The sequence below is a fragment of the Xenopus tropicalis genome, chromosome 6 (genome assembly GCF_000004195.4).
Source record: "Xenopus tropicalis strain Nigerian chromosome 6, UCB_Xtro_10.0, whole genome shotgun sequence".
NCBI classification, from domain to species: domain Eukaryota; kingdom Metazoa; phylum Chordata; class Amphibia; order Anura; family Pipidae; genus Xenopus; species Xenopus tropicalis.
In genome coordinates this window covers 108,965,842-108,978,884 of record NC_030682.2, presented here as the reverse complement: position 1 = coordinate 108,978,884, position 13,043 = coordinate 108,965,842, and the positions used below count along the sequence as shown (strand labels likewise).

General features: G+C 39.1%; 1 protein-coding gene across 2 annotated transcripts in view; it reads right to left on the bottom strand.

Annotated features, from left to right (window-relative positions):
- Window positions 1-13,043, bottom strand: part of cables1 (Cdk5 and Abl enzyme substrate 1) — a 52,174-nt gene that overhangs the window by 19,265 nt on the left and 19,866 nt on the right. For both annotated transcript variants that reach the window (XM_002934136.5, XM_004915213.4), the window contains exons 2-4: window positions 5,976-6,047; window positions 4,644-4,736; window positions 3,401-3,478 (exon numbers count right to left, since the gene is read on the bottom strand). In XM_002934136.5, coding sequence (XP_002934182.2) covers window positions 3,401-3,478; window positions 4,644-4,736; window positions 5,976-6,047 — 243 coding nt within the window. The remainder of the gene's footprint in view (window positions 1-3,400; window positions 3,479-4,643; window positions 4,737-5,975; window positions 6,048-13,043) is intronic.

The following is a 13,043-nucleotide window of genomic DNA, read 5'->3' as shown; positions in this document are numbered from 1 at the left end:
CCTGTGTTTCTTTTGATAGAGGAATCAGTATTACTGTAAGTGCTTATGGCTGTATTTACATAGACCTTTCTTCTGATAAAGCTTACTTAGTTTTTACCTTTCCTTCTCCTTTAATTGTATATTAATGTAGACTGGGATCACACAGCCATCAGATGTAGGCAAGTGATAGGGGGGTTGTTGGTGATGCTTGGGCATATCTAAAGACGGATTTAAGTCACAAAGGGGGTTGCTGGTTCAGGCAGGTCCAGCTGCTGGTATTGCTAGACCTTTAAACTTTAGCCCCTGCACCTACCCATATCTGATGAAGATGGTGGCAGGCCCTCCTCCACCAGTGGGTTGGGTAAAAAGTAAGGAAATGCAGACTTGGATGTGGGTCCACTGAAGGCAGGTTAGGGTGACGTATTCAGAGAATTTATGGCCTGAACATTATTAGTAGTAAATACACACTGACCTGCGATTCTCAAATTGTGGAGCTTGGAGCAGTGATGGGGGGCTCAATTAGGCTGAAAATTGAGAAGAATGGACATCTACTCTCCAAGATACACCTAAAAGCACAATTTAGGGCTCTGGTACACGGGGAGATTAGTCGCCCGCGGCAAAACTCCCTGCTCGCGGGCGACTAATCTCCCCGAGTTGCCTTCCCCCTGCCATCCCACTGGCGAACATGTAAGTCGCCGGCGGGATGGCAGACGCGGCGGCGCGATTTCGCGCAAATCGCCGAAAAAGACTCGCGAGGCTACTTAGGGTAAGACTTGGGGTGAATATGTATTTGCTGTCCTAAATATTCTTAGAACTACGACTGAATGGCTGATACACTGATATTTTCCAATAAATCTAATCCTCTCATAAGAAAGGGATGCAATGTTGGACCTTCAAGTGAACCTTAAAAAATATGAAATCACTGCACTATACTGGGGAACAAAATAAGTAGCATTGGGATGCTGCACCAATGAAACAGTAGAGAATCCTTGTTTATTAATACACACTAAACCACCCTTTATTACTTGGATGGTTTTATAATTTGGATGATGAGGAGAGATACAAATCATTCTAGCAGCTGTTTTAACAGCCCGGAAATAATAATATGTTTGGCTAATACAAAGGCAATGGGTTAAAGCAGTGAAAAGCACCAGTTGAGCATGTAAATATCACTAAAGCCAGCTATTCAGCCGGAACCGAGCACAATTCCGTAATGAAAAACAGGCACAGCAAACAAAAGTTCATTTACTCTACTGATGTAACACGGACTTCTAGCAAGATAAAATCTAAACAGCAGTCATCAAATATTTGCAGCCCCACAGCAAAACAATGTGCCTAATGCACAGAAATGCAACAGCTTCCAAAAATAGAACATGGCAGAGAAGAGATGAATATAAAATTAGAGAACCCCAATGATGCAAATTATTAATCTGAGAAATAGTGAATAATGTTGGAATCCTAATAAAGTAATAATACAGAAAGTTCAGTGTAAATACTCAATAATAAGCACAGTTGACTGGTTTTGTTTGTTGCACTCAGTAAAGTAAGCATGGTGGCACAGTGGCTAGTAGGACTGAAGTCCTATGTTTGGTTCCAGCCAGAGCACCATCTGAAAGGAGTTTGTATGTTCTCTCCCTATCCGCGTGGGTATCCCTGTTTCCCCCAACACCCGAAGGACATACAGGAAGGTTAATTTGCTCTGAAGTATGTGTTAATGTGATAGAGATATTAGATTGTAATTGACAATGGCACTTAAGGTGGCCAAACACTACAAGATCCGCTCCTCTGACAAGGTTGCCAAACAAGTGGACCTTTCTCCTAATATGCCCACCTAAGATGGGCAATATCGGGCTAATTCGATTGTCTGCCCCTAGGAGATAGGAGTCATCAGAGCGAGGACCGCCATGAAAGAGTGATCCTTGATCCAATGGGAAAATCAAGTCTGCCTGACATCTGGCCAGATATAAGTCAGGGAGGCCTGTCAAAGGGCCTGCCAGTGCCAGTGCATGTTAATGTTAATGACAACATCAGGTTTCAGTAAGATTCATGCATTGCACACATAACACAACTGATCTCAGCCTCAAATAAACTCAGCAAATATCAGGTTTTTCCAGACTAACAACATATACATCCATTTCTCATGGTCATTAGTTCATGGGTGCAGTTAAGGAGACAGCATGGTGGCACAATGAAGTACTGCAGTCTTGATTTTGACTAGAACAATCTTTATGTGGCCCTGTGTTTTTCCTACATGGGAAGGGGGGGGGGCTAAAATGTCCCCCTTAGTATGTAATTAAATGAGCAGGATAAATAGCTTCTACGCAGTTGACCTTAGTGTGCAGTTGCATGACTATTGCTCTCAGTGGTCTAGCCTTATTTTTTATTTAAAAAAAGTAAGCAATTCCAATATTGTCTACCCAGCCCCTAAGGAAGAGAAGTCAGATATATCTGATGGATTTGTGATGGGAAGTAGGACTATTGTTCCATTCTAACAATATATACTGAACATGTCTAGCAATGAGCAGTTTTATCTGATATTTGTTTCCAGTTCACTTGTTAAGGAATTCAGAAAACTGTGTGTTAGAAAAAAGAAAAAGGGCTGTCCATCTAACATCCACCTCTTTCTGCCCTTTCTGCATGCAGCATTGCCAAAAGTTAGCAGTGGCCCATACAGAGGGAGGTACAGCTCTTTGCTCTCCAAACTAGGAGCACAGTGAATTGTATATCAGGGTGCAATCTACAAATTCAGTTGGGGCAAAGTGCATAAGCATGTTGCTCTGCACTCATTTCTTGCAATTTGCAGCCTTGTAAACAAGTCCCTACATATTTCATTAGCCTTTTAAAAGGAACAGTAACACCAAATAATAAAAGTGTATTAAAATAATGAATATATTATGTTCTATTTCCCTGTACTGGTAAAACGTGAGTGTTTGCTTCAAAACCCTACTATAGTTTATACAAACAAAGCTCCTCTATAGCCATGGGGGCAGCCATTCAAATTTAAAAAAAAGGAGAAAAGGCTACATAGCTGTGTAGATTCCTGTTAGTTTCTGTTATCTGCAATGTAATCTGCACCTTTTCTGGCCCCATGGCTACACAGCAACTTATTTATATAAACTATAGTAGGGTTTCTGTAGCAAACACCCCAGCTGTACCAGTGCAGGAACGGCTGCCCCCGGGGCTACACAGCAGGGTATTTATATAAACTATAGTAGGGTTTTTGAAACAAACAACTTTTACCAGTGCAGGGCAACAGTACATTTTATTTGAATTACTTACTTATTAAAACATTTTCATTTTTTGGTTATACTGTTCCTTTAACAAATCTACGAATCCTATCCTATGCCAAACTAACACAATTATTCTTTCAATCTGCATTGTTCTGAGATTTACTTTATGTTCTGTGCGCATTTCTACTTACCCAACATTAGCACAGTCTCGATATGGCAGCACTGAAAATATACCGCAGAACGACCTCCTTCCACTAATAAGGACTATCCTATGGAACGAACCATAAAACATAGAAACTCACATATACAAAATAAAAACAAAGTTAGTGTATGATAGAGACAGAGTATCTCTGTATTTGTACTCATGAACATAATTACTTTGTACTTAGATATTACTCTTGTTTCACGCTAAGTGTTAATATGTTCCAAAGTCTTAAGTACTCAGGCTGGGAATCTATGAAAATGGCTAGAATGAATTACTATGCATTTATATAACATCTAAGTTGTCTATATTATATGCATACTATTCCTACTTTCCACCACATTTCATACATACAAAAATGTACTTCCTAAATGTACCATAGACTTGACTTGAGTCTTAATATACAATAAAATCTTACCCATTGTCTTAATGCCTTTCTGCTGGACTTCTAATTGCCTAGTCATTCCTTTTCCTTCTGTTTATTCATTTACATTCTAAGGCACCTTTAACAAGGATACAATCTATTTATATGTAGGGTGTATCACCTACTGATTATCACAGTGATAACCAGAGAGGTAGGTTGCTCCGAGTATGCAACATTCCTTTTCTGCAGATTTGCATTTATAAGTGGTAGGTGCCATTGGCTTGATGAAGGTATTCTTCCACAATACAGAAATAGAATGCAAGTGCTAAAAATATGTAGTGTATACAGAGAAAAAATGTGGCTTGGCTCTCATACTGCACTAACCATTTATATTTATTATAAATAGATTATATATAGTACTATTCTACTTCTGCTTCTCTTAACTATTCCTCTCTCTTATCCTTCCCCCCTGACAATTAAATTTAAATGAATGTGTGCTTATATATTTCAACCCTTTCCCCTCTTATTTTACTTTGGAGGAGTATATATATATATTCAAAAATAGCTTCAGGTTTGGGGGCACTGGGAGCAACATCCAAGGGGCTGGGGGGCAACATGTTGCTCATGAGTCACTGGTTGGGGATCACTGGCCTAGAGTCTCTGTTCAATTCACCATATTTCACTCATTTTGAGAAGGAATTTAGCTAGAAATATGCACACTTCAATAAAAATAATAACCTATTACTTTCATGCTATGCATTTTCAAAAAATAAAAAAAATATATATATATAATATTAATAAGCTTGCCTATTGCCCTAAAGCCTCAGCCCTCAAGTGGAATCATCTCAGCAGTATCTGAGCACATTACCTGCCATTCTTGGTGTCATGCTGCCTTATACTCTTTATAAAATGAACCTTCTTGAAGTTCTTTGGTCTGGGTGAACCGGACAGAGTCCGACATCTAAAACAAAAGCAAGTAACACACACATATTTGAATGAGACTTTTCATGAGATCCTAGCACAATTGCAGGAAGGAAAGACAAATACCTTGGCTACCTCTGTGTCATAGGCGACAGGGCTACAGAGAAAAATCCAGTCTGGAACTCAGAGGGTTCATTTATTTTTTTCCCATTGTTTGTAACATCTACACAAATATCTACTTTTTAAAACTGTGATGCGAACAATACTACTAAGCAATATAAATAAATAAACATATATATGTGTGTGTGTGAGTTTCCTAATAAATTTTTCATCCCTTGTCCGTGAGTGCTTCCAGATTGTGGGACTATGAGAATTAAACTGGAAGCACCCGGAATTTGCCTTTGGGCTCTGGCAAACGGGGAGATTAGTCGCCCGCGACGAAACTCCCTTGCCTCGCGAGGCTTTTTCTGCGATTTGCCGAAATCGCGCCGCCGCGTGTGCCATCCCACCGGCGACTTACATTGTCGACGGTGGGATGGCAACTGGCGGCAACTCGGGGAGATTAGTCGCCCGCGAACAGGGAGTTTTGTCGCGGGCGACTAATCTCCCCGTGTGCCAGAGCCCTTTGACTTGGTGAGTGGCAGTAATAGTTGTATATTATATATATATGTATATTGATAAATATATAAACAAACAAAAAACAGTATTGCACTCAACAGGGCTTAGAAAAATCATAAAAGGCTTTCATTAAACTCACAACGTTTTGGTCACTATTTGTGACCTTTCTCAAGGGAATTGTTTTGTTTGAGTGCAATACTGTTTTTTTGTTTATTAGTATTATTATCAGCACCCAGGCATACAAAATTCAGGATCTAATATCCAGTTCTTTGAATTCTCTGTTCCTCTGCTATAAGACCATGTCATGTGATTGATATTATCTAACTCAACATAAATCCTTGTAGAAGGAAATTTCATAAAAGCACTTAGTTTGGTAAAGCTTTGCAGTTTTTGTGCAGAAATATATCTGGTTTTCTGGGTCAACTAACTGTTAGGGGTTTTTACCACATATAATAAGCCAGCAGTGTAGTAGATGGAGTGTAGTAGTTGGAGCAGAGAGTTGACAGACTTTCCATGGCCCAATGACATTATAATTGCCATAATGCTTATTTTAAACGTACTTGAAATCAGAAGGAAACAAACATTTATTTCTAACCATGACTAAGAGGTATTTACATAATTCAAACACCAAGCAAAAGGAACACAAGAGCAAAATATTTACCTCCGTAATGGAGCATTTTCTTCTATGTCTTCAAGTGTTTCGAGAGAAGATCGCTGGGAGATCAGGCGGCGCCTTAAAGAACAAAAAGGACAATTTAGATTAGTTGCCATATGGAATACAGTATTTACAGCTGAGAATTACAGAAAATTCTCTAGACAAAATGGCCAGGCTGTGGAATATGTTGGCACTTTATAAATGCATGTTAATAATAATGTTAATAACTATCATCTATAAATGACCTACGGGTTATGCTCAGCCAAAGGAAGCAAGACGGCAGCCCTGCTTATTAAATATTAATAAGCAAAAAAGAATTATGTTCACATTGGCTACAGTATGTCATTGTGAAACCATTACTTGCTTTGTAATGGAACAATATGTATTATTTAAATGGGATGCACAGAATCTATAATTTATGGATCCAACCAAATATCAGGTGTTCTGTGATCATGGAAAGGAATTTTCACTATTATTAGCATACTTAACTTTTAGAAAATGAAAAATCTGCATCATCTGTTAACACAAAATTGCTACGTTCAGTTGTCCAGAGCCAAATGAGTATAAGGGCATAGAATAGGTTTGGCTCACTGTGAAACACATTTGCAAACAAATAACATGGTGCATTGTTCTTCATTTTGCTATTATTTTACCCACAATGCAGCGAGTTGTGTCCGGTGCACTTTGCACACAGCACTGGGTTTGTAAATTACCCTTCTTGTGCTTAAAAAGTAACAAGAAAAATATCCTAAGTCCTATATTTCAGACATGTCACATATGTAGTTACAAGCTACAAGACTGCATGTGTGTTGAAATAGTAAAAGACTTGATAGACGCTTTTTAGCTTTTCTTTCATAAGCAACTATGAGATATACCCACTAAACACAAATGCATAACTATGTGGAACTGCCCAAACAAATACGCATCAATCTGTTTTTCCATTACACTCTCCATCCCGTTCCGCAGCATGCCAGCCTCCAATTTAACCTTGGAGTAGAAAAAAATAATTTCTTCTCTGACCCCATAATAAATCCCTGGTTCAATTTCTAATGCGGTCTTGAATAATTCTAATCTCTGAAACCCATTCATGAATCATTATAACCTGTCTCTATCCAAACAGAATCATAACTTTTTCTTGCCCTTGCAGGAATCTCTCCTGTTCTAAAGGTAAAACCCATGGTGGGCCACCACAGGTTTAAGATATTTGTTCTGTCCTTATTAGTAGTATATCCCTGTAATAAGACCATTAAGATGGTTACACATAGCTCAATAAAGCCAACCTGGCCCCTTTATACTAAGTAAAGAACTTAGTGTATGAGGCCCTCAGGAGGGTGTGCCCAACCTATATTTATATCAGATATCTATCAGGCAGGTCTAAGAATCCCATCAGATTAAAGGGATGGAAGATTTAAGATATGAGGTTAGACTGTCATGGTTGGGGTTGTTTTCCCTGGAAAAAAAGGCGCTTGCGAGGGGACATGATTACTCTGTACAAGTACATTAGAGGGGATTATAGGCAGATAGGGGGTGTTCTTTTTTCCCATAAAAAAGATCAGCACACCAGAGACCACCCCTTTAGATTAGAGCAGGGGTCCCCAACCTTTTCTTAACCATGAGCAACATTTAAATATATAAACAGTTGGGGAGCAACACAAGTATGAAAAAAGTTCTTAGGAAGTGACCAATAAGAGCTGTGATTTATTTTTTTTGTTTGCCCCGTTTGAACTGGCAGAATACAGAAGGCCCTGTTTGGCAGTACATGTGGTCTTTTTGCTTCCGAAACTTGCCACTGGGAGCAACATCAAAGGGGTTGGTGAACAACATGTTGCTCGCAAGCCACTAGTTGGGGGATCACTGGATTTTCACGGTGAGGGCAGTGAGGTTGGGGAATGCCCTTCCTAGTGATGTTGTAATGGCAGAGTCTGTTAATGCCTATAAGAGGGGCTTGGGTGATTTCTTGAACAAACATAATATCTAAGGCTATTGTGATACTAATATCTACAGTAAGTATTAATGTTGGTATATGTATGTGAGTGTATAGATAGGTCAGTATAGGTTTGTGTGTGCTGGGTTCACTTGAACGGGATGAACTTGATGGACTCTTTTTCAACCCTATGTAACTATGGATGATTTCCACATTGGTGTAATGATGTGGTCCTTTTCTTATGGGTCTCTGTATGATCTGAGCATTGGTTCCTGGCCCAATCATGAGATCAGCCTGATTTGGCCCAGCACATGGGTGACCAAATAAGGCAACGATTATTCATGCCTTATTCCCACATGAAATTCAACAGCAACTGGAGCCATGTTACCGCTGTTAGTATCCCACACAACAATTGTCAGCGTTTTCTTTCCTTTCTAGACAATGCACTTGTTAAACAAAGCTGTTTGCGTGCAATGTGCCCCACATGGGAAGCGTATGACACATCCAATTGAATAAAACTTGATTAACAGCCAGTTCTTCCATCATGTCTATTTATTTTGTTCTCCCTTGCATTGTCCTTTCAACACATGCAATAAAAACAGCTACGTACTTGCCTAACGATTAAACACTACGCCATACCGTGACTGAGTTTTGGATTAGACAAAATGCTGGATTAAGCTCAAGCAATTTTCTAGACTTCCTAACCAGCACAAGTTAAGCTCCAACCAAAAACAAGAATCAAATGTAATCATTAATGAGCTCAGAGAGCATTTGCTGTAGGTTGGCAAAAGTTGCTGCACAGTCATTGTTTCTGTTCTGGCAAACTTTGAGTTTAGAAGTGCCGTGAGAAGCTCTAAACAAAAAACACTAGCCCTTTGAGTGTCCCTTCACTTTTAAACAAGAGATAAATCGGTTATGGAAAATGTGTTAAATTATGTTAAAAATGTGCAAAGTACTTTTCATCAACATGAAAAAAGCAATTAGGGGTGAATAGAATCTACAATTTAATTTGGCTGAATATAAAATCCTTTAGCAAAAGATTTGGTTGCATACAGAATTGAATTTCAACCATACTTTGCTTTTACTAAAACCACATGTATATACTACTTTTTGTAGATTCATTAGGTGCGAACACAGTGGATATGCTACTTTCTACTCATATGCTATGAAAAAAGAGAATACAAATCAGGTTTTCTTTTGTGTCACCTATGGGTAGAGAATATAGAACCCACTGGGATGCCACTAACCATGGGAACAATATAGCACCCACATGGAAACTGGTAGCCCTGGGAAGAATGCAGCACCCTCTGGGAAGCCAGAGGCCATATAATGAGTATATATAATTTGCAAAGTTATCATTCTCACCTGCATCTACCCTGCTTAGCAATTAGGTGATTGTTAGCTTTATTACTAGTTGTCAAGTAGCACAGCTAAAAACCAAATCAAAGATCATCACCTAAAAAGTGCCAATCAGACAGCTTCTCATTACTGTCAATGGGAAACGGCCCACAGATTATTCAGGCCAATGATTTATTAACCTAAGTCCTTAGTCAGTAGTTGTCATATTGTCTCAACGTTTTGCCAAGACCTCCCTCAAAAGGTCCTACCTTTGATCAGGGTCTACTTTATATTTGTAAAAGGATACAGATATCAGAATATCTAGGGCAGCAAATGCATATTCATCTCAAATATCACCCAAACCGATTTTTAAGAGAGAAAATGGCCATTCTCTCAAATTGTAACCATATTTTGCATTCAGGTTAAGCCCCAGCTGCCACTGAGAGTGCTAGCCCTACAGCTTTGGAATCTACCCTAACCCAATGACACATAGATGTCTGTCTTTGCTACAGTTCTTTTTCAGAGAACCAACATAATTAAAAAGTCTCCAATAGCGACTGCTTCCCTTTCTTTTTAATGGGAAACCCAATGCATACAAAAGGGTCTAAAGCTAATGACATTTCTGCCAGGGGCAAACACCATTGCACCCAGAGATATAACATTTATACCAGCAAAGTAATAAACAAAACCAATTAAATAATTAGAGGAAAAATTGAAGACATGTAAATAAAAGTTGAAAGGGATGTAAGGGAAAGTGCTACTAAATTGTTACATATCGCAACACTTCTGTCACTTAACAACTGTCTAATCTGGCGCAGCCTGTAAAGCAAAGCAGCAGTGATCAATGGAATAAGTGTTTTATCAGTGCTTACCACCTGCTAAAAGGTGGAGTTGCCTAGGAGCTTAGAGAAGGAACGCCCAATATTTGCTACAGCGCACAAGGAATAAATCCATGTGATGCAATCCCTTAGCATTTATGTGAATATCAAAAGAAACCCTGACCCAGTACAGATACACAGGGAATAACACAAATTTGCAGCAGCATAATTACAGAGAAAAACAACATCTTGATCAGTTTTAGTGTCTGAATCAGAGTCCAGTCCTTCTCTACATATATCCTAAGGGAATATAATCATAGAGATTATTAAAGGGGTTGTTTCCCTTTAAACTTTTGGTATGTTGTAGAGAGTGCTATTCTGAGACTACTAGCATTTGGTCTTCTTTTTATATTATTTATGGTTTTCAAATAATTTATTTTTGTTTGGCAGCTCTCCAGTTTGAAATTTTAGCAGCTATCTGGCTGCTAGGGATCAAATTACCCTAGCAACCAGGCAGTCGTTTGAATTGGAAACTGAAATATGAATAGGAGACGGTCTGAATAGAAAGATAAGTAATAAAAAGTAACAATAAATAGCCTCGAAGAGCAATCATTTTATGGCTGCCAAATGTATAGTGGAAAGAGTCAGAAGAGGAAAGCAAATAATTCAAAAATTATAAAAAAAAGGTGAACCACCCCTATAAAGGCCCAGGCTACAGTGATTGCATCTCTGGATGTGCACTGGTATTGATCACCTGTTTGTAGATTGCCTGTGGTCTCAGTATCCCGCTATGGCACCTCTGAAGCCCTCTAGCCCAGGCTGCCCAGGGATGATATTTGCAGCTCTAGGGCCACATGTTGGATATCAATTACACTAAGGGATATTATTTATACTCCTGCCACTTCTAACAAATACTGTACATATTGCTTTTTATAGTGGTACAGTCTGTTAGTCCATCTCCTTTCCCCAGTGCTGAACCTTACTTTCGCCTAATATACTCTAACTTATTTAGATTATAACCTCTTTTGGGCAGGGCCCTCTTTGCACCCATTTATTGTACAACGATGTTGGTGTTTTAGAAATATGTGTTTATTATAGTAACAAATGTTTTTCTTTTAAACAACTTTCCCGATTCTCCATAAAAGGAACATAAAAGTTTTGCGTACACACTCTGGATAATGATGGCTTCTTAGGGCAGAACAAGTGAAACCAGACATCAAAGCCAGAAAAATTTAGGAAAACCTATATAAATAATTTTGCACTGTTTTAGTAAATAGTATACAAATAAAAATGTATAGTTTCTTTAGAAAGAGAAAAATGGTGTGTATTTTCCAGAAGGAATGTAATACAGAATGCTCAGGACCTGGGGTGTTCTGCATTACTGATCTTTCTGTAATATGGATCACCATACCTTAAATCTACTAAAAAATAATTTACTTTAATAAATAACCCCAATAGGATTGTTTTGCCTCCAATAATGATTACTTATATCTTAGTTGGGATCAATTACTAGGTACTGTTTTATTATTACAAAGGGGAAAAAGGGGAATAATTTTTAAAAATCTAAATTATAGGATTAAAATGGAGTCTATGGAAGATGGCCTTCCTTAATTAGAAGCTTAAAATTATTTTCAAAATGTCCATATAGTGCTTTATCTCAGCAGCTTAACATCCTCAAAAGATGGATACTCTGTTAAACTGGTATGGCATTTTAGGATAAAATGCTACAATGCAAGCTAGTTGTTACAGCAGCAGAACAGATAAACATAGGCTGGAAGTCATATGTGATAGCATCTGGCAGTGCAACAGTCTGCAACCAAGTAAAACAATAACATAATATTCAGGAACATAGAAAAAATATGGTTAGTCACTAGAGACTGAGTCCCTATGGCCTCCTTTCACCTTAATTATATACTATCAACAGATGAAAACACATAAATGGATTACTAGCATACCAGTTATTAAGTTATTATACCAAGTAAGGCAGATCTTTATTACTAAGGCTTAACCCTTCGTAAGCACAAGATAATGTATTACAAAGCTCCCAGACTTTATAGGTCCCAGAACTGGATAGGAAAACCCAACTGAAGGCAAACAGTATTGAGATAACTGGGACTTAACCTACTCAGATATTTAATACATTAAAGTCTCTGCTCAATTTTAGAGGTTTTTAAACATTTTGAGTTCAAAATCCCCTTTTCCATTCAAAATTTGGTAAGTAATCCAGGCAATTCTAAATAAGTGCCACAACAGACACAGTAGGCTTTTCCTTGTCCTAAAAAAAATAAATTTTATTTACATTTTTTGGCCAACTCACATCCTTTTTCTTTGACCCAAGCAAATCTACCATATATACTCGAGTATAAGCAGAGTTTTTCAGCACAAAAAATGTGCTAAAAAATTCACCCTCGGCTTATACTCGAGTACTCAAATAAGTCACCCCCCTGCTAGTGATTCCTGCACCAGCAACCATCGCTAAAGCCCCGCACGCACAGCATCGACAGTGAAAAACTCCTGCAGTCCTACATACCGGTGCTCGCAATAAGTTCCTTCAGTCCCGCTCTCTCCCCCACAGCAGCTTGGTGCTGTGATAGGAAGCGCTGAGGCTGAGCTCTTCTGTGGCGGAAGTGACATCACGAGCCCCTTCAGTTAATCATGGACTCGTCTTCCAGGTACTTAACAATGGTTTTCAAAACAACCGGAGTGCTGCTGTTTTCTTCATTCTTGAATTTATCTGCCCGGGCAGTGGGTACAGCGTGCACCTGGGGCTGCAAGAAGCTATTTTCACTGTGTAAGCACATGTTAACCGATTCTAACAATGGTAGAGAGGGCATCAGGGGATCCAGCAGTCTGGTGGGGAGGGATGCGGGGGATCCAGCAGTCCGGTGGGGAGGGAGGCGGGGGGCCCAGTAGCCCTGTGGAGAGGGTGGTGGGGGGCCCAGCAGCCTTGTGGGGAGGAAGGCGGGGGGGCCCAGCAGCCCTGTGGGGAGGAAG